The sequence below is a fragment of the Brienomyrus brachyistius genome, unplaced genomic scaffold (genome assembly GCF_023856365.1).
Source record: "Brienomyrus brachyistius isolate T26 unplaced genomic scaffold, BBRACH_0.4 scaffold45, whole genome shotgun sequence".
In the NCBI taxonomy this organism is placed as follows: domain Eukaryota; kingdom Metazoa; phylum Chordata; class Actinopteri; order Osteoglossiformes; family Mormyridae; genus Brienomyrus; species Brienomyrus brachyistius.
Genome location: NW_026042320.1, coordinates 2,567,458 through 2,589,692, shown reverse-complemented (window position 1 = coordinate 2,589,692; position 22,235 = coordinate 2,567,458). Strand labels below are relative to the sequence as shown.

Here is a 22,235-nt window from a genome sequence, read left to right as displayed (position 1 = left end):
TGAGATCTGGGTTCGAGTCTCCGCCTGGATCACGTGTGTGTGGAGTTTGCATGTTCTCCCCATGTCGTCGTGGGGTTTCCTCTGGGTACTCCGGTTTCCCCCCACAGTCCAAAGACATGCTAAGGCTAATTGGAGTTCCTAAATTGTGTGAGTGTGCCCTGTGATGGGCTGGCCCCCCATCCTGGGTTGTTACCTGCCTCGTGCCCATTGCTTCCGGGATAGGCTCCAGACCCCCCCCCCCCCCCCCCCCCCCCCGCGACCCAGTAGGATAAGCGGTTTGGAAAATGGATGGATGGTAGAAATGGTCAATGTCAATGGATAATGCGGCTGTGTGTGACTCACCAGTTAGGACTCTGTGCCTGTAATTGGCCGGTTGCCGATCCTGTGATGGGTTAAGTGTTTTTCCGCACTGGAGCCTTAAGCAATAGTCTTAACCCTAGTTTCACCAAGGAGTGGCTGATCATGCTTTCTAAACTGTGTCACTTTGGATTAAACCATCTGGTAAAGAAATGTCATTTATAATTTGTTGTTAAATGTAATTTGCGTTTAAATGGATGAGGAAAATACAATGCATTCATTGAACAGGTCTGGAAGTTGGTGTTTGGAAAATGGGAGGCGGCAGCAGTACTGAACTTGTGGTGGAACAGGAGAGGAGACCAGAGCTCCTTAAAGACCCATGGAGGAATGTTGTGTGGAACCCTAGGTATGAAGCCTGTTTTTGTTCAATATAATCAACTGATTTGTTTTTTTACTAGTATCACATAATTTTATGCATGAGTCTGACTTGTTTGTGTGAACGCTGGTGCAAACTGATTGCCGCTGCTCGCCGGTAAATTCTAACCTTTGATTTCTAATTCAAACTCTGGTAATTTGTTTTATGTGCATTTGGTCTCGACTGGAAGAGTTATTTTTCTGCTCTTACTGATCTTACTTTTTTGCAAGACCGATGTTTTAGACCACCTGTTCTGTTTGGGCTATTGAGTCTTCCCTAGATCTAGATCTACCCACTGGACATTTAAGTTGCCCGAGTCCTCGCCCACAATGTGGATCAGTTGCATTTTTGCTTGGTTTGTGTTTATCTGGACTCCACTGTCGCTTGTTTTCCAAGCTGCGACGGGTCTGCTCCAGTATTCAGCGGCTGAGCTCCTCCAACTGCGTTTCCACCTGTCTGAGCATTTGCTGACTATACTGCAGCTTTATCCGGACATCGCTTTCTGCTCTCGCCGGAAATACATTCACTGTGGATCCCGCAGGGGTTTCCAGACTGACACCTCGAAAACAATAAACTCCATGTGATCCAGCTCCCGTCGTCCTCCACATAACTCCAGCAGGACTGTCGACCACAGTGTGCTAGCAAGCCAAGCTCGGTCGACTGACACTTCTACTCTACGTGAAACTTCAACTGTCAACTTCGGTCTGTTAAACATCCACTCACTTAAGAGCAAGGGACATCTCATCCAGTAGCTCTTGATCGACACTCAGTTGTGTCTAACTGAAACATGCCAACTGCCTGATGACTTTTCTCAGCTTAATGAATCTACTCCTGTGGGGTTTGCTTACATCTCTGAACCCCGTGGCTCCGGCCGTGGAGGAGGTCTCACGATAATTTAGCATGAGAAATGGAGAGTCTCGCCGGTGTCTGTTCAGGCATTTGGCTCTTTTGAATCCACTGTATGGCAAGTGTCTGGACCTACTCCTACCATCACTGCAACTGTTTACCGTCCCCTAAATCAAATGCTGACTTTTTAAATGACTTTGCTATTTTTATAACTCACTTATCTACATTATCATCAAATATAATAATATAATAGTTGTTGGGGGATTTTAATATACACATGGACAATAATAATAATCCTTTTACAAGATTCAATTCATCCATTCAATTTTATTTATATAGTGCTTTTAACAACAGTCATTGTCACGAAGCACTTAACTTAGTACTACATTTAACCGGCCAGAACCCCACCAAGCAAACCTGAGACGACAGTGGCAAGGAAAAACTCCCTCTAGCAGGAAGAAACCTTGAGAGGAACCTAGGCTCGGAAGGAGACCCCATCCTCCTCTGGGCCACCGGGGAGCATGGAACTGCATTTATACTGAGATTCATTAGAGTTCATATAGTTATGAAGTCCCAGTTGGTTTCATGTTGTTCTCTCCAGGAGTCCAGGTGCGGGTTCACACGGTGTAGAGTCGGCTCAGTATCAGCTCAGAAAAAGAGAAGATGGAGAAGAGTTATTGCCCTACACCTAACCTAACCTCCGGCAGGACTAGAGTAACTATGGCAGCCTGGCTAAAAGAGAGACCTGGAAGGAAGCACAGACATGAGGGTTTCCAGGGGTTTTGGCGTCAAGCCAACCCGCCGTCCACAGCTTAAGTGATCGGCGAGAGTGGCAGGACGACAGCACCAATCCCCCCTTTCACCTTTAATATCAAATGACTATGAATCTCCAGATTTCCCTTCACCTTAGAAAAGGGGATTTAACTATTCAAAAGACTGGCTAAAGAGGTACGTCTTAAGCCTTGACTTAAATGCAGAGATTGTGTCTGAGTTCCGAACACTAATAGGAAGTTTATTCCATAGCTGTGGTGCTTTATGAGCAAATGCTCTTCCCCCAAAAGTAAAGTTCTTTATTCTGGGTATGGATAGAAGACCTGCATCTTGTGATCTAAGCGTACGATTCAGAATGTAGTTGCAAATGAGGTCACTCACATACAGCAGTGCAAGACCATTTAAAGCTAGGTTAAGAGCAGTATTTTGTAATTAACACGAAATCTAACTGGCAGCCAGTGCAGTGAAGATAAATTTGGGGTAATATGATCACATTTTTTAGTTTTGGTGAGGACTCTGGTTGCTGCATTCTGGACTAGCTGGAGTTTATTTAATGACCTCTTTGGACAGCCGGAGAATAAGACATTAAAGTAATCGAGCCTGGAGGTAATAAACACATGAACCAATTTCTCTGCACCTTGAAAGGAGAGCGTGTTTCTTAACTTGGCAATATTACGCAGGTGAAAGTAGGCGGTACGGCTAATGTTAGAAGCATGTACATCAAACAAAAGATCAGAGTCTAGAATAACACCAAGGTTTTTAACAACAGTACTTGGTGTAATAGGTAGTCCATCCAGATTGACTGTGATGTCCGATAGTTTACTTCTGGTGGCTTTAGTGCCAGTAAGAAGAACCTCAGTCTTGTCTAAGTTCAGCTGGAGGAAGTTGTCTGAGATCCACTTTTTGATATGCATTAAACATTCTTCCATTCTCTGAAGTTGCTGTCTATCTTCTGGTTTGGCTGATATATATAATTGTATATCATCTGCAAAGCAATGAAAGCTAATTCCATGCTTACGAATAACTAAGCCTAAGGGTAACATATAGTGAAAATAGTAGGGGAGTTAGAACTGAACCTTGTGACACTCCGTATCTGACCTTGACATGTTCTGAGGAATCACTATTTAGGTTCACATACTGATAGTGATCTGACAGGTAAGATTTAAACCAAGAGAGTGTCACCCCCCTTATGCCTACAGTATGTTCAAGCCTATGTAGGAGAATGGCATGGATTTACTTTTTTCTAGCATTAACTCCCTTATGGACATTCCCAATATATCCACCCCAGAAGAGTTAGTTTCCTATTATAACTCTGGGCTTCATGACATTCTTAACTCTGTTGCCCCATTAAAAACCAGATCTGTCTCTTTTGTATTTCTGCTCCCTGGTTTACATCTGAACTTCGGCTTTTGAAAGCCAAAGGTCGCCAACTAGAGAGGCTTTACAGAAAGACTGGACTCACTGTTCACAAAGAGATGTTCAAAGACCATATATCATACTACAGGGATTCAAATGCTTATACCAAATCCAACTATTATTCCCATATAATTTCATCTGATAAGGGTAATACTAAGGCATTGTTTTCGATACTCAACAATATTATCCAACCCCCAGCTTTTCTACCATCCCATCTTTATTCAGCTAATCGCTGTAATTCCCTTATGTCCTTCTTTAATGAAAAAATACAGAGGATCCTTTGGGACCTTGAATCAACCTCATTTGAACTCATTTGAGCTCCACTCCCCTACTCTGACATTTTCATCCTTTCAGCTTCCCACCCTTTCAGAAATTTCAGATATTATCTGTAAGTCCAAGTCATCCACCTGTCAGTTAGACCCTCTGCCCTCAGATTTGGTTAAGGCCTGTCTCCCTTCTCTGGTTCCCCTCATTTCGTCTCTCATTTACTCTTCTCTCACCACTGGAACTGTTCCTCCATCGTTCAAAACTTCTGTCATAACTCCAATACTGACGACCTGGTGCTGAGCCTACTGACTTCAGTAACTTCCGTCCAATATCTAACTTACCTTTTATCTCTAAAATTCTTGAAAAAACAGTAGCTATTCAACTTCATTCCCACTTACCTCACAATAATTTGTATGAACAGTTCCAGTCTGGTTTTTGCCCTCTTCATAGCACAGAAACTGCACTTATAAAAATCACTAACGACCTACTTATGGCTGCTGACTCTGGTTTACTAACTATTCTCATTCTTCTTGACCTGAGTGCAGCCTTTGATACTATTTGTCACAACACCCTTGTAAATAGATTATCTTCCATTGGTATCAGAAACACTCCATTACACTGGATCAAATCTTACCTCTCTGGCCGCACTCAGTTCATTCAGCTCAAATATTTCACATCTCAGCCCTCCACTGTCACTTCAGGTGTGCCCCAGGGCTCTGTCCTGAGGCCCCTCCTCTTCATTATCTACCTCCTTCCCCTAGGCAAAATCTTCCACATCTCAGCCCTCCACTGTCACTTCAGGTGTGCCCCAGGGCTCTGTCCTGAGGCCCCTCCTCTTCATTATCTACCTCCTTCCCCTAGGCAAAATCTTTCACATCTCAGCCCTCCACTGTCACTTCAGGTGTGCCCCAGGGCTCTGTCCTGAGGCCCCTCCTCTTCATTATCTACCTCTTTCCCCTAGGCAAAATCTTTCACAAGTACAATATCAATTTCCACTGTTATGCAGATGACACCCAGCTCTACTTCAGTAGCAAACCCAACTCTTCCATTTTACCTTCCTCCCTCATTGATTGTTTAGCAGAAATTAAGTCCTGGTTCTCTTTAAACTTTCTCAAATTAAATAAATTGGATGTCATCCTCGACAGTACCTTATCCTTCCAGTCTCATATCAATAACATCACTCATATTTCCTTCATATTTCCACCTATGTAATATTAATCATCTACGTCCTTCCCTTACTCCACATACCACTGCTATTCTTGTTAACAGTCTTGTTACCACTCGCTTAGATTACTGCAACTCTCTCCTCTTTGGTCTCTCTAAGAAATCCCTTCATAAGCTTCAATTGGTTCAGCTGCCCGTATTATCACCCGAACCTCCTCCATCCACCTCATCACTCCCGTTCTGCAGCAGCTTCACTGGCTGCCAGTTGAGTTCCGTATTAACTTTAAGATCTTGCTGTTAACATTTAAGGCCATCCACAACCTTGCCCTTCCATATCTGTCTGACCTCCTACAAATTGCCACTCCCCCTCGCACCCTCAGATCCTCATCCTCCATCCATTTCACTGTCCCCCTCGCCTGTCTTCCCACCATGGGGAGTAGAGCTTTCAGTCGCTCAGCTCCTCGGCTCTGGAACTCATTACCATCAGAGCTCAGAAACACTGACTCACTTCCACTCTTCAAATCGAAACTTAAAACCCATCTGTTCAAGCTGGCTTTCTCTCTGTGAATTCAGTTGCTTTGTCTAATTTAACCTATATTTTATATTCTTGTATTTTTTTGTATTTTATGGTTTTATGATTTATATTGTTCTTTTGCATTCACTGTACAGTGTCCTTGAGTGTCCAGGAAGGCGCTTATAAATAAAATGTATTATTATTATTATTATTATTATTATTATTATTATTATTATTATTATTATTATATACCTGTATTTTTTAAATATTCATGAGTAATATACTGTAAACCTTCTGCTATCAAACACACCCAGACACACATACAGCCTGCATATGGTGGTGTGTGGCACTGCAGGTTAGGTCTCTGCACCCATGATAAAACGTTCACTAGTTGTAATCCCATGGCTGGTAGTGATTTCACCAGTGGGCCCATGAGTATGGCTATTATTGTAGCAAAATTATTTGCAAATGCGTGTGGAGAGTACATTTGTGTGTGTAATGAGATTTGTAAATGTGCAAAAAAATCTTAATGAGATTTAAAGTTTTAGTTCTGGAAGCATATTACATTATTCTTGGAAAAAAAGATCTGTTTTTCCAAAATAAGGACATAAGAACCCTGTTTTTATAAGTAAATTTTTCAGTTTTTCTAAAATAATGAGATAATCATCCTGTTTTTCTGAGTAATATTTTCTGTTTTGAAACCGATCACTTGAAACAGTACGGCATACTTCATGGACATAAGCTGATGCATCGAAAAAGCATTCAGGTTTATGATTCCACATGCCATAAAAAGTTTGGACCTATATTCTAATACAAACATCTCTGAAGATGATTCCAGCACCAGAGTTGCGTTCCATGAGGATCCAGTAGGCTTATTTTCAGGAATTGTCTTGAGTCACAACAAAGCCGGCCTGAATGCATTTTATATTTCCATGCAGCATGTCATATTGTTTCAAATGATCCAGGATAAACACTCCATGGTTTAAATAAATAATCAAGCAAGTATTATTCGTTATGGCTTATTGGTGTTAACCTACAAATGCCACTTGGAATGTTGTATAAAAGCAATATCATACTCAAAGTTGTGTGTTAGTACTACATTATATGACGGCTGTGATTATCTTCAGCACTCGGCTGCATGACCGAATCACAGCGATGATATATTGGAGTACAACCACATTCCTTCTCATATGTTATTGCTTAATGGTTTTTAGATACACCTGTAAAGCGGAATGATACATCTGATGTGAAATGTCCAAGTGTGGTTATACTCTAACAGCACTCATAAAAAACATTTTGTCAAATCAGATTTCTTGGTCGAAACTAACTGTTGTATATTAGATATAGGACTATTTGTGTTTCTTATAAATTTTGACTAATTCCCATTTCCATTCCTATAGCACAAGAAAGGACCTTGTGAAATACATACAGGATTACAAGCCCCTTATTGATTCAGTGCCTCAGGCTCGGATTCTTCTCATTGGTCAGATTACAGCTGGAAAATCAAGCTTCTTCAACTCCATCAACTCTATCTTCCGTGGCAACATAACAAGCCAAGCTGACGTAGGAAACGTGGGAACCAGCCTGACCTTGAAGGTAATGTGATTATGCGAGTCTTCATTTCACATGAAAGACTAGCTTATACAGCTGTCCACCATTCTGGTCAGTGTTTGTTCCACATCTGCTATGTTTATTTGCAGTTTGTTACTCGTTGCTCTTTGTTGCCCTCATTTAGGACAGTACTGAATCCCTTGTATGAAATTTAGTTTGAGCCCATTGTCACAAAAATTTTACCCAGAGACATAGTTCTGAAGTGATGGGAAATTATTTCTTCTTGCAAAAGGGAAGCAGAGTGATACACAAGAGATGATCACAGACAGCTTCAATGAAAAGGAGGTGCAATGTTCTAATTTATACAATGGGACAAGTTATATATAAATGGTCTACTCTCCATAAATATTCCAGTCATTGCACTTTTCTTTGCTAAGTTCAATTCTTTGTGTTGTACACCAGGGCAAAAGACTTGGGGAGCAGGTGGGGGGAGGGGCAAAGAAATGGTGGTTGATTAATAGAAATGGAACTGGCAAACAGGATCACAGGGGAAGAAACAGGGAGGTGTGGATATGGACAACAGGCAAACAACGTTAATGATGGAACTGGGGACCACAAGACTGGGAAGCACTTAAATACTGAGTTAATGAGGGCCCAGACAAGAGGCAGTTGGGAATTGCTAACCTGAGGGCAAGAACAAGAGGTGAAAAACGTGCAGCAGTTGTGGTTTGTTAGAGCAGTGGCAGGGAGGAAACTGGAGGATTAGGCAGACATCATGGGCAGGGAAGGACTGTACCGCACCCCTCCCCAGAATCGGGATGGGACAGGACAAACACTGACAGGGGCACAGACCAGGCAGGGACCAGGCCAGGAATGGACTGAAAATGACCAAGGAGACCCAGGAAAAGAGATGGGGGGAAATAAAACAGGTCACACCTGGACAGGACAGATTTTACTACACTTTAGAGGCGCGGAACCCATGGACAAAACAGGACTGGACAGGAACACACCACCCTAGGGCTTTGACCGTGGAGTCTACAACCAGGATAGACATACAAAGTCCCCAGATACAAGGACAAGACCAGGGACACAGGACCAGACACCATTAGGAACACAGAGCAGAAAAAAGGACCACAAGGGACACAGATTAGGGAAGAGCACAGTTGGGAAGGGGCAACAGGGCAAAACCAGGGCAGAGCAGAAGGGAACAGGGCTTGGCAGGGGATCATCCAGACCCTGTGATGTGGGGGGCAGACTAAAGGACGCAGAGCCTCCTGGGGTTGGAGAACTTGTGGGACCAGGTGGCACTGAGGGGTCAGAGTGGCTAGGTGGCACCAAGAAGACAGCAGGGCCAGGGTCAGATGGTGCTGCAGAGACAGTGGAACCAGACCGGGGGGCACTTAGGAGACAGGATAGGAACAGGAGGATAAGGGACCTGCAGGGTGAGAGATGGAGGGACAGGAGGGCATTGAGGAGCTTGAAGGGCATGACGACTGGGACAGCTGAAGATGAGCAGGACATGCTGGAGGGAACCTGGAGGCCTAGACACAGGCAGAACGGAACCAGGACGTCCAGATATGGGCAGAACAGAACAGCTCTCACTGGCCTGGCAGCTGAGAGTGAAGCTATATCCAACAGGACACCATGCAGTGAGCGGGGTAGAACCAGGCCTTCCAGAAATGGGCAAGGCAGATGACCTGGCATGTTGGGAGCATGGGCAAAGTGGCGCCCTTGGAGCTGGGAGCAGCAGAAAGCTCATCTGTGGTGGCCACTGTGGGTGCAAGGTGGGCAGCCCTCTCGGGGCTGGAAGCCTTGGGCCAGGCGCTAACAGAGTGATGAAGGCCTCTCCTGGGCTGGGGGCTAGTGGAGCGACAAAGGCCTCTCCTGCATCTAGTGCAGTAGCAACTTCTCCTGGCCCAGGCATGGTGCAGGCCTCTCCTGGGTTGGGGGCTTAGGGTGCTCCCCAGTAAGGATCATTACATGTACATCTGTATATTCTATTTATTGTTATTTATTGCCACTCAACTCCTTATTCTTCTATACCACGGCATTTTTGCACAGCATTTTTGCACAAATAACCCTCGCTGCTACCATACAGTAACTCAAATACTGTATCCAGACTGATACCACCATTAATTCGGCGCTAATGATGTTGCTCGGTCTTTGTCCTACTCTGTGTTGCATCATTGTCCTGGAGGAACGGTAACTCATTTCTCTATATACTGTGTGTATGGCTGAAATGACAATAAAACCTACTTGACTTGACTACTTGACTTGATCCGCAAGGAGGCCAAGCCAGGTACAAAGCAGCAGCGTGTCCAAGCAATAGAGTTATTATGGGAGAGGAGAGTGACCCAAGATATGTGTAACAGACTAATTACAGGCCTAAACAAAGTAATAAGATTGATTGTGGAGAATAAAGGTGGACAGAGTGGAAAATGACACATTCCTTAGTGTGTTCTGTCTGGCTAACAGTCTGAAAGGCTGCTGATGGCTGCATATTCACGGGGTGGGGCTGGGGGGCAGTCACAATGACGTGTGAATGTGTCATTAACTTCTCTGCTTGGCCACAATGAAAAGAGATATGTTTACAGGGGATCAAGGTGAGGTTGCTTTCTTAACCTAAGAACACTGAACCAATGGTCAAGCAGGGTGGTGGTAGCATCATGCTGTTTTGCTGACAGCACTTTACATCACTACATTGCACATAGAGGATTGAATGATGAAGTAGCACTGGATAGATAGATTGGGAATTAGATAGATAGAGGAACATAAAAGAAACATAGCATAATAAGTATTTACTGTAACCCTATGGTGTCTGAGGCCTCTCACCCTCTTTCAAAGTAGTCTGACATGCCTTGACATTTTACAGTTTTTCTGAATTGCTAAAACACATTTCCTAAAATCTCCTCTCCTTTAATTAAACCACTAAGCACAAACCCTAAAATTCAAGCTAAACTCACAAAAAAATGAAAACGCTACCAGTCAAAACTCTTGTTAGCATGTAAATTAGAAACCGCAAGACTATTGTCACGATCGCCGTAGAAAGAGGGTGATCGTTCGGGCAGGTGAGCGGGCAAGAAGCAGGCAGGCAAGCGGAATACGGGGAAACGGGGATTTATTGGAGAAACTAGAGGCAGGAAACATCAGACGCCAACTAACATCAATGACGGACAAGAAACTAAGGCAAGACATGGACTGAAATAGACAGGACTGGGCGAAAATAATCAGCTGGGCTAGATCGGGGAAGCACACGTGGATAATGTTGGAGTTAGACTCCACCGAGTCCGTTGATGAGGAAAAGATGCACACGTGAGGCGAAGGATGGTTGTAAGTCAGCTCTCTTTAATCCAAGCACAGATCGCGATCCGGGAGCCACACTCAGATGCACGAACAGTACATACCAAAGGAAGCTCTCTCTCTATGGTCTGTGTCTGGTTTTTATAACCCGTTTAGGGCGTCTGCTGTCCTTGTTGGTACCTTTCCAGTTGCGTGACATACAACTATTGTTTTGACAATGCTGGCGTTAGTACCCACCCCCTTTCCCTTTTATCCTATCCTGTTATGTTGCAAAGTTGCAGCGTCAGCGACCCTCAGCGACCCCCTCCATTGTTAGGCCCCGCAGCCAAGCCGGTCAAGCATAAGCATAATGTCACCATGACCCTGATAATGCACCTTCTGCTTTCCTAATTTCACTTGCACTATGAGAAGGGCCGCAGCCCCCCTTTACTTCCTGCCTGTGTTCCAGTTTGTTCCCATTTCTTAGTGTGACAAAGTTTAGCACGAAGCCTAACCCCCCCCTCAATAATCAGGGGGCGTGGCACACACGAGGATATGAGCCGGGCGTGACAACTATAGTGAAAAAAAAAGTATGGTCGATTACCAAAAATATTTGTATACTGTAGAGTTATGACTGATAACTACAGTTTTTCTCAATTGCTTTGGCACATTTTTCGAAACAGTCTTAACATTCTCTAAACTGTGAGTGCAAATGTCACAACTGTTTGCAGGAACTTCAAAACTTTATAGCATGTCTGCAAAATGTAGTTACTCACCCAAAACATTTAATTCATGCTTCAAAACCTAGTTATTGTGTCAATAATTTGGCCAAGGCCACCAAAATCTAAAGTATTTTTGTCATTGTGTGAGCCACACTGGTCAAAATGTTTAGTTGTTTTTTCACCACAACAGTCAACCATGAAAATTAAGGGTTTAAACAAAAATCTCATATTTGTTGAGAAAAGTCAATAGTATGTAGAAAAGAAAAGAAAAAATCTATGAACATTTGTATTTGTACAGTGTTTATTTTTGTACTTCACGTGTATATACACAATACAAGTGTATTACTGTACATGTAAAGTAACTGACAAGAGTAACAAGATTTCACTTTACATTTCATATTTGTGTATTACCACAAATACACAAAAACAACAAATAACATTCATGGGGAAAAAAAAAACAAATTATTCTTGGTGGACATCTTGTTGCTCACGTTGGTCAGGCCAAAGATTTTCATCAACATCACATCTGATGTTTTCCATTGCCACACACCGTGGAAAAAATCTCCTTGAATGCCGCACCCATCCCCTGCAATGGTCAGCTGTGATGTCCTCACATGCAGCATTCATGGCATCCAACAAAGACATCTGATTTTGTGGTCTATGATCATACACTTTCCACCTCCATGCTGAAAAAAACTCTTCTATTGGATTTAGGAACGGAGAGTATGGTGGAAAGAATTCCACTGCTATCCTTTCATGTGCAGCAAACCAGTCACTAACACTGTTGGTTCGGTGGAAGCTGACATTATCCCAGACAACAACATAATTAGGCAAATGTGGTCTAACCAAACCTCTTTCTTGTTCTGGAATCAGGTCTCTGTAAAGTGCATTTAGGAAGGCCAGGAGAAGTTGGGTATTATAGGGCCCAATGTGTGGAATATGTGTGCTCACACCATTCTCTGAAATGGCAGCACACATTGTAATATTGGCCCCACGTTGGCCTGGTGTGTCAATTGTGGCTCGGTGTCCAATGAGATTGCGACCACGTCTCCAGCCTTTGGACAGATTAAACCCAGCCTCGTCCACAAAAACAAGAATGTGAGTCGTTTCATGTAGTTCTAACTCCATGATTCTCTATGAAGGAACACAGGAAAAAATGTAACAGTAAATGTATTTTCTTATGGGTTACTGAAACTTACAGTAAAGTAATACAGGCATCTTAGAAATACAGGAAAACTCACTAAGTGCACACCAATGGTTTACCTGGACATACTGGTACCGCAACGCCTTGACTCTTTCACTGTTCCTCTCAAATGGCACCTTATAGAGCTGTTTCATAGTCATCTGATGTCTTTCTAAAACTCTGTCTATGGTGGAAATGCTGACAGAATGTATATTTGCAAAGACCTCATTGTCATTTATGATTGCACTTTGGATCTCTCTTAGCCTGATGGAATTGGCTATGACCATGTTGCAAATTTCTTGTTCTTGCAGTTGGTTAAATACTGCTGCTCTGCCACCAGCGCGAGGTTGTCGTGCAGTTCTATAGAATGAACAAATAGACTTGCATTTACCTTTACAATATTGTTGTTTATACTGTAAAAATACTTTACATACTGTAAAACAAAAAAATACATATGTACCTGTTTTCCCTACGAAAGGTTTGCACAATTGATGACACTGTGGACCTGTTTACATTAGGCTGTACTCTTCGACCAGCCTCTTCCACCTGCCACAAGTGTGGCTCTGATTTCATCAGAGACTCTAACTCTTCTATTTCCACCTCTTCCTCAATTATTTCTTCCTCTACCACCACCACGTATTCTTACACGCCTTCCAATTGCTCTTCCACGAGCATGTTGCTGCAGTTCAGCGTTGTGAACGTCCTCCATTCTCAAAACATTCTACAGCAGTGATTGTGCTGTGGGCAATCTACATATATATACTCCCAAAGTTGATTGGTTAAATGGTTAAATGGTTGAGTCATATTAGAGGTACTTTGCAATTCGATTGCGATTGCAATTACAGGGCATGTGCCAATGTAGCAGACATTACAAACAATGTCAATGTTAGATATATTTTAGAATATACATTCATGTATACTAATTATGATAATTGAATAGATCGTTTTGAATGTGATGGCTTACACAATAAAAAATGTCTGAGAAGTTCTGAAGTGTTTGACAGTGTAAGTGAGAATCGAGTCATCAGTTTTGATCAACAAGCCATATGCAATTATTTGTTGTCCAAACTGCAGACAGTTGTATGTACTCTTTGCACACATGTGCCAAAGCATTTGCAATTTGCTCAAATCAATAAGAAATTCCAATCTGATGTGAAAAAGATGCGAATTGTTCAGAGATCTGAACTTAATGTTTTGGGAAATAAAAAAATCATTTGAGAACTGAGCCAAAGCAATTGAGAAAAACTGTAATATATAACGTTTGCCGTACAAAGTACTCCAGAAAAGTTACTGTAAATGACAAAGCCAAAATGTAAACAAATGAGAGGCATATTACAGCAAAATGTTGTGCAACTGCCAAGCCAGATTCACGGAAGAATGTTCATTCATCACCATGTCTCAGGGCTGGGACTAGTGATGCTATCCCTTGTTGGGCGATGCAGAAAGAATCCTCTGTGAGGCCCATTTGTACCTTGACGTCGAAATTCAACTCATATTCACATATGGCATGTATTCTATGTTCTAGTCACTCTTTGGCTTCTTCAAATGTTTAGAAATGTGTGTGAACAGTTTTGAGTCATTGTGTTTAAATGACTACTGTGTGCTGGCTGCGCTTAACCTCTGCGGCCTGTGTTTTCTATTTTGCATCAAAGTTCACCATCGCGCAAAATGTGTTTTTATGAATGAGAATGTGTTTTGAATTTTGCAAAAAGGGTGACTGAGTTCTGCAAATTGTCTCTAACTAGGTGAGCATGGGTTAAAGTTTTGCCAAACAAGTGACTGATTCAATAAATGACTTTTGGCAATTGGCAGTTTTGTTCCCAAAATGATTTTTAATAATTCAGCAATTCCGAAAAACTGTAAAATATTTCACTTATCTAAACAACATTTATCCCAAAGTGCTACAAATGCTTTTATTCAGCACAAACTCAGCACCAATAATCTAAGATCATTTAGAATGTGATTATTCTATTTTTTTTTTTGTTAAAATCTACTTTAAACATATACTTTTCAAAAACCTATTTTCAGTGGTGCTGACAAATTGTAAAAAAATAACATTATAAACATTTCTAGCCAAGACGTTTGAGCTCTGAAGCTTATAGACATAGGGGCTGGTTACACAAAGGTGAATGAGACATTCAAAGAATTGTATGAGGTTTGATTACTAAAGTGTTACAACTTTGAAGTGATTTTGGAGTCACCAGACCTTTGCATACTGTCAATGGCCCATCAGTCTGGAATGTCTGTCACTGCTCCTCATACCAATCAGTTTGGAAAGGCAGTGGGAATTTTAGTTTATTTCAGTTGCTAAATTTCTTCCACACTATGAAACATTACACAGTGAGAACATGTAATCCCTATGCAGAGAGAGCAGGAGGCAGGATTCAAACCCCCAAACCACCCACCAAGTCACTGTCCTACCCTCATGTGCTTATTGCCATTACCCATCATTCCTCTGGGTTCTCTGGCTTCCCTCCCCATCACCCACCAAGTCACTGTCCTACCCTCATGTGCTTATTGCCATTACCCATCATTCCTCTGGGTTCTCTGGCTTCCCTCCCCATCACCCACCAAGTCACTGTCCTACCCTCATGTGCTTATTGCCATTACCCATCATTCCTCTGGGTTCTCTGGCTTCCCTCCCCATCACCCACCAAGTCACTGTCCTACCCTCATGCGCTTATTGCCATTACCCATCATTCCTCTGGGTTCTCTGGCTTCCCTCCCCATCACCCACCAAGTCACTGTCCTACCCTCATGTGCTTATTGCCATTACCCATCATTCCTCTGGGTTCTCTGGCTTCCCTCCCCATCACCCACCAAGTCACTGTCCTACCCTCATGTGCTTATTGCCATTACCCATCATTCCTCTGGGTTCTCTGGCTTCCCTCCCCATCACCCACCAAGTCACTGTCCTACCCTCATGTGCTTATTGCCATTACCCATCATTCCTCTGGGTTCTCTGGCTTCCCTCCCCATCACCCACCAAGTCACTGTCCTACCCTCATGTGCTTATTGCCATTACCCATCATTCCTCTGGGTTCTCTGGCTTCCCTCCCCATCACCCACCAAGTCACTGTCCTACCCTCATGCGCTTATTGCCATTACCCATCATTCCTCTGGGTTCTCTGGCTTCCCTCCCCATCACCCACCAAGTCACTGTCCTACCCTCATGTGCTTATTGCCATTACCCATCATTCCTCTGGGTTCTCTGGCTTCCCTCCCCCATCACCCAAACACACTGCAGAGTGAAGTGGAGTTTTTAAATTGTCCATAGGTGTGAATGTGTGTGGGAATGGTGTGTGTCACTCCCCATCCTGGGTTATTCCCTGCTTTGTGGGATATGCTCCGGACTTCTGTGACCCTGCATAGACATAAATGACATTTCTCACATCTATCGTTCCAATAACATGTACTTTAGGGGTCTGACAGGATTTTTAATCAGCATTAAATCTGGCCCACAGAACAACACATGACCATATTAATGCTGCCTGTTTAGTAGATTATCTGCATTTGGTGTTTTTCTTAAGCAAACTTGAGTGGGCTGCCTGAGCTGAAGACCACCACATCAGTGCCCCCATGTTATTTGAGCTTGAGATGCCTGCTGAAGTGTATTAGCAGCAAGAAGATGAATGAAATCATGTGTCCTCTTCCAGTATCGCACTTACCAGGTGATGGCAGGTCGAGGAGGACAGCCTCTGGGATTCCTACTGTGTGACACCATGGGATTGGAGGCAACTAAGGAGGGAGGGGTGAAAACTGAAGATATTGAGAGGATCCTGAATGGCTACATACCGGACGATTACCAGGTAAGAGCTGTGTATCTAAGCATGTCTAAAAAACAACTGCTATATGAATACAGGAAACTAAATCTCAGAAAAGCAAACGAAGGGGTGAACATTGAAGATATTGAGAGCATCCTGAAGGGCTGCATAAAAAAAAGGTACTGAGTAAGAGCTGTGTATCTAAGCAGGCCTCAGTAACAACTGCCATATGAATGCATGCATGTCTGATCCCATTAATGGCTTATAACAGTCACATGTTTACAGATACTGGTCGTCTTCTCCCTACATTCTCTTCTGACAAAATTAAATCTTATCCATTGATTTGTTCTCACATAAATAAGGAATTACACAGATGTCATATGAGATACACAACATTTTGCTTCAATTTCTCATGATCTCAAAGTCAGTGCATGTCTGTTTGTAATGTGTCATTAACAACGTTTTGTCTGTTTAGTTCAACCCTGCATCACCATGGCAACCTGGTGCTGGTCAGACAGAGTTACAAATTAAGGACAGGATCCACTGTGTGGTGTATGTGATAGACAGCTCAACATTAGGAATTATGGCTACAGAAATGAAGAAGAAAGTTGATGAAATCCGAAAGAAAACTAGTTTTCAAGGTTAGTGAGTGGGGAGGAATGTGGCATCTGTTATTGAGTGTGTGTTGTTGGGCAGGGGTACATGAATAACACAGAATAATCATACAGGAACGTGACAAAGTAAAAACAAGAGCAGCTTTCTGGAATGGAAAATGGCAAACCATGTTTTCCGGGGCTTTGGCAGGAACAGTATTCATGCTGTAACTGAAGGAGCTCCTGGGTGCTCCTCCACACAGAGCCGCTCCATCTGTGAGAAGCTGGAGGGCTTTCTGTCACATAGGGCCCACTTTTAAAGGGTTGGGACTGAAGATTAGGGTATGAACATGAGCTGAGCTGAACACATGTGGATTGAGGAAAGGCAGAGTGATGCTGGCAGGTGCTTCTGAGTAAGACAGACATCAGTGTGCTGATTGCTATGATGGCTTATTCCATAGAACATATAATATGTCACTAGTGAGACGTTTCTGTTGATGTTTTTAGATGTGCCTCTATTGGTGCTACTGACCCATGTGGACAGAGCGTGCCCGCATGTGGAAAAGGACTTGAAGAAGGTGTATCACAGCTGCTACATAAAGGATATGGTGAGTTTCAGGGTCTAACACTGGAATCAGTACTAAAAGCTCGCAGCAGACACATACACAGTGAACAAGTGAGAGATAGCAGTTCATCTGGGTGAATGTCTGTGGGCTGTAGGAGGAAACAGAGTGAACAAGCAAACGTCACACATGCAACCAGCGGCAGGGATCGACCCACAGCCCTGGGGGGTCTGAACCTTTGGTTTATTATATTCCAATGGCTCACAAAACTTTATCTCAATTTTATTTTCTAAAACATATTGTCAGGCAGCAAAATGACCCTGTGGGCAGCACTGTGGCCTCACGCCTCCATAAACCAGGATCCTGGCCTGGGTGTCTCCTTCCTCAGGTCCTCTGTTTCCTGGGATTGGGGGTTATGGATGGATGGATGACAAATTTGTGTCCAAAATTTGGATTTACATTTACTGCATTTGGCAGATGCCCTTAGCCAGAGCGGCTTGCATAAGTGGGTAGAAGTCTTATCAGTGATTACATTCTGATACTGATTCAGTAGAAGTCGGTTATGAATACTATCACAATAAAAAACTCTGTTGGCAAGTAGTACAATTCTTTGACATTTAATTGCCCTCAGGAGCTTTAGAACTTTAGTTATACAGTGGTACCTTGGAAGACAAACTTACTTCATTCCAGAAGGCTGGTCGACTTAGGATTTGGTTGAGTTCCAAGTTAAATTTCCCCATAAGAAATGATGTAAATGAGTTTAATCCCTTGCAGAGCCTCCATGTTTACCTATTGAAACCTATCAACTCAGCAAACTAATGATACAATCATTCAACAACTGATAAAGTCATACAGACATGAAAAACCACACATCCATCCATCCATCCATTTTCCAAACCGCTTATCCTGCTGGGTCGCCCGGAGCCTAACCCGGAAGCAATGGGCACGAGGCAGGGAACAACCCAGGATGGGGGGCCAGCCCATCGCAGGGCACACTCACACACCATGCACTCACGCACGCACTCCTATGGCCTATTTAGTAAATCCAATTAGCCTCAGCATGTCTTTGGACTGTGGGGGGAGACCGGAGTACCTGGAGGAAAGCCCACGACGACATGGGGAGAACATGCAAACTCCACACACATGTGCCCCAGGCGGAGACTCGAACCCGGGTCCCAGAGGTGTGAGGCAACAGTGCTAACCACTGCACCACCATGCCGCACCTAATAATGATAAGAATGATAATAATAATAATAATAATAATTGCATTTTGTCCAATCACCGCCAGTTACTGTAAACAGTAAAGTACACATAACTAGACAATTCTGTATTATTTTGGTTTATACTTATTAATCCATTAATTCTATCTTTTGTACTTTAAATGGACAGAGTACAGTTATTATTAGTAGCGGAAAAGTATTGTGAGGGAACACAAAGCTATTGAGTTTTGCCTATTTGTTACATTTGTGGCTTCCATCCTGTTTATTTGTGGATTTCTGTACAGTTCGTACCACTGAATTGCCCCTAAGAGGTCAGAGTGGCAAAACATTTCCTAAGTAATTTTGCGTTCTCTCACAATACTTCAGTGTTGCCACACAATAGATTTGTGATCCCACTGCACTTGCCCGCTTGTGATTTGCTGTACTGTAATACAGACATGTCCTGTGTGCTTTAAGCATTAAACTATGGGGACAATGTACACCAGACAACTATAATATTATGTTTATATACATATTTATTATTATAATCATCATCATCATAATTGTTATTATTTATGACAATAATAATGATGATGATGATAATAATAATAATAATGATAATAATAATAAATAAATAATAATAATGATTATAATAATTGCACTGTGCCCAATGACCGCCAGTTGCTGTAAACAGTAAAGTACATTTAACTAGACATGTCTGTATTATTTTGGTTTATACTTATTAATCCATTAATTCTATCTTTTGTATTTTAAATGGACAGAGTACAGTTATTATTAGTAGCGGAAAAGTATTGTGAGGGAACACAAAACTATTGAGAGGAAACACAAAACAATTAAAAATATATTTTCTCACCCTGACATCTTTAGGGACTCAATATACTGCAGATGATCTATAGAAAAAAAATCACAAATACATCACTATCAACAAATATGTGGTTTTATTTATGATGTATGAAATCAAAATCATTGGGACGCAAAGGAAAATGGCTCTTCGCAATTTTCTTTTAAACCGTAATCATAGGCTAATTGATTAATCATAAGTATTGATTTATTTACATGACAATATTGTATATACAGTAATACTTATTTTGTCACCCTGGTCTATTTAATTGCACATAAGGAAAGTCACAGAGAATAATAACCAAAAGGGTGAAGAATTTGATTTTGTTATGGTGTTTGTGGTTAGAAGTTAATGGTGCTTTTATTTTGAAAGATCAGTTTGTTGACATCAAGACATGTTACAAAATGCCGTCTGTATGTGAAGTTATATGTCTGTCTCTAGAGGTAAAAATATAACGTCTGTAGCCGTGAGATAATTCCGTCTCTATGCGAAAAGTTTAAGACGTTTTGGCCCTAAAGGGCTTCCATAAGAGGGTGCAGCGAGCGCGTAGATAGGATGGGTTTTCTGCTCACGAGCACATACACGCGTGCCTCATATTTTGAGAGTAATAATTTAATACTGATTGAGCAAGTGAGTATTGTGTAGAGTCAAGTGTATAGTGAGGATGATATTTCTGCTGGCGAGTGCATATGCAAGCGTGGTTTTTATGTGCATGTGTTTTGAGACTAATTAAACGCCATAGACCCTTTCGAAGTCCGAATTTGTACAGTTGAACGCTTCTCGACCCATAGAAGTTCTAGTAGGAAAGGTTGAGATCCAAGACATTGCATTGAAAAAAAATACAGGTTTGATATCAGAGTTATTCGAGTTCCGAGGTTCTACTGTACATTCACATTCAGCAGCATCTGCTAAAGGCAGATTTATACCATTTCAGTTGTGACTTATTACAACCCTGTTTGACACAAGTCTTGTGATACAGCAGCTGGAAAATATACATGAATGTATGTGTCTCTCTGCAGATCTACAGAGCTAGCGGGTGTCTGGGCATCCGACCATCAAATGTGATTCCAGTGAAGAATTACCATGATGAGAGTGAGCTGAATAATACCTGTGACATCCTGCTCCTCAAGGCCATGAAGCAGATGCTGGACTTTGCTGACAATTACTTTGACAACTGTGAGGAAAACACGAAGTAGATAAATTTACCATATTGAGAGGTTGTGCCGTTGCCTCAATCTGTCCATGTACCTATGTTTTACGCCACAGGTTAGGTCCCTATAAACCTGCATTAGGCTGTTTTTGTACCTTTCCTGACACTCAAACCTTTTCATAGCCTGGATTTATAATTGTCTTTTCACTTGAGTATGAATGATGCTTAAATATATATATATATATATATATATATATATATATGATAATAATAATAATAATAATAATAATAATAATAATAATAATAATTATTATTATTATTATATAATTGAGAAATGATTGAAACAGAAAATTTTGCTATGGTCTCAATTTTTCCAGGGCTGTGTGTGTGTGTATATGTGTGTGTGTATATGTGTGTGTGTGTATATATATATATATATATATATACACACATACACACAGCCCTAGAAAAAATTGAGACCTCAGCAAAATTTTCTGTTTCACTCATTTCTCAATTTATGGGTACATGCCTGTGTAAAATGTACATATTTTTTTGCAAACTCCAGCCTGGTTTTTCCCTGCTTCTCATTAATGAAGAGCTTCTTCCTTGCTTTATGGGTCTTCAGTCCTGCTTCTAGGAGCCTGATATGATCCTAACCCTAGCAGTGCACTTCACACCTACACGTAATGTTTTTCCCATTCCTTTTTAAGGTCACTTGAGGTCATCCTCCGATTTATGAGGCACTGCCGGATAAATTAACGGTCATCTCTGGCGTTAGAAAGTAGCTTCTACCTTCTGACTGTCTAGTTTTTGGTTATTGCCTCCTGCTTCACCTTATTCTTGTTTGTTGCTGTCTTAGAAACTTTGAGCCTGGAAGCAGCCTGCCTCGTAGTTTAGCCTCCAGCAGTAAACCCAGGAATAAATCAGGATTTAAAAATATAGAATGATTTCTTATTTTTTCCAGAGCTGTATAATTTCACATTCAAGTACACATTTTAACCCAGCACTAGATTAGATGCCATGCTAATAAAATTACCTGATGATTCCAGCATTGGTCACTTTCTGTCTCAGTCTTAAAATATATGCAAATATATATAAAATTATATTTATCACGGATGAGGAGTTTATTTAAAATGCTACATCTAGGGGATACCTCTAACATCTGACAAGATTTTACCTTGGGCCCCTCATTAGGGTTCATTTCTTAAGAAAAAATGGAGTTTTGACATTTGATCCCCTTAAGATGATAACTAAAAAACTATTTGCTGGGTGTTGTTCAAACTTTGTATGGGTGCCAACTGGCACTGATTAAATTTTGACAAAGGTCACCCCAAAATTTAAGCAATGCAGCTTAGTGGCAGCAAAATGAAGGGTGAAAGCAGACTACATTTGATTTTGTAAAAAAAAAAGTGTTGGATGAGTTTTATTAATGTGTAACAAAAACATTATTTAAATGAAGATCTATGCCTGGTTTTATTTTCAGATAAATTGTCTCAAAAATGAAGCAGCAGCACTGTGTGGTAGCAAAGGAAGGAAATGACAGCTATAGAAGATACTCAGTCTTGTGAACACAATAACTCTAAAAGTATTTTATGAATCTTTTTCAAACAGCATAATGAAAGCAAAAAAAAAAAAAAAAACAGTTGTAGTACTTGACATTTGATCCCGGTTGTATGATA

At 41.7% G+C, this 22,235-nt stretch overlaps 1 protein-coding gene across 1 annotated transcript in view; it reads left to right on the top strand.

Annotated features, from left to right (window-relative positions):
* Positions 1–22,235, top strand: part of LOC125723104 (uncharacterized) — a 36,824-nt gene that overhangs the window by 7,085 nt on the left and 7,504 nt on the right. The window contains exons 2-7 of the mRNA XM_048999545.1: positions 586–703; positions 7,091–7,286; positions 16,082–16,234; positions 16,665–16,830; positions 17,290–17,390; positions 20,426–20,582. Of these exons, the coding sequence (XP_048855502.1) occupies positions 609–703; positions 7,091–7,286; positions 16,082–16,234; positions 16,665–16,830; positions 17,290–17,390; positions 20,426–20,582 (868 nt within the window). The 5' untranslated portion in view covers positions 586–608. The remainder of the gene's footprint in view (positions 1–585; positions 704–7,090; positions 7,287–16,081; positions 16,235–16,664; positions 16,831–17,289; positions 17,391–20,425; positions 20,583–22,235) is intronic.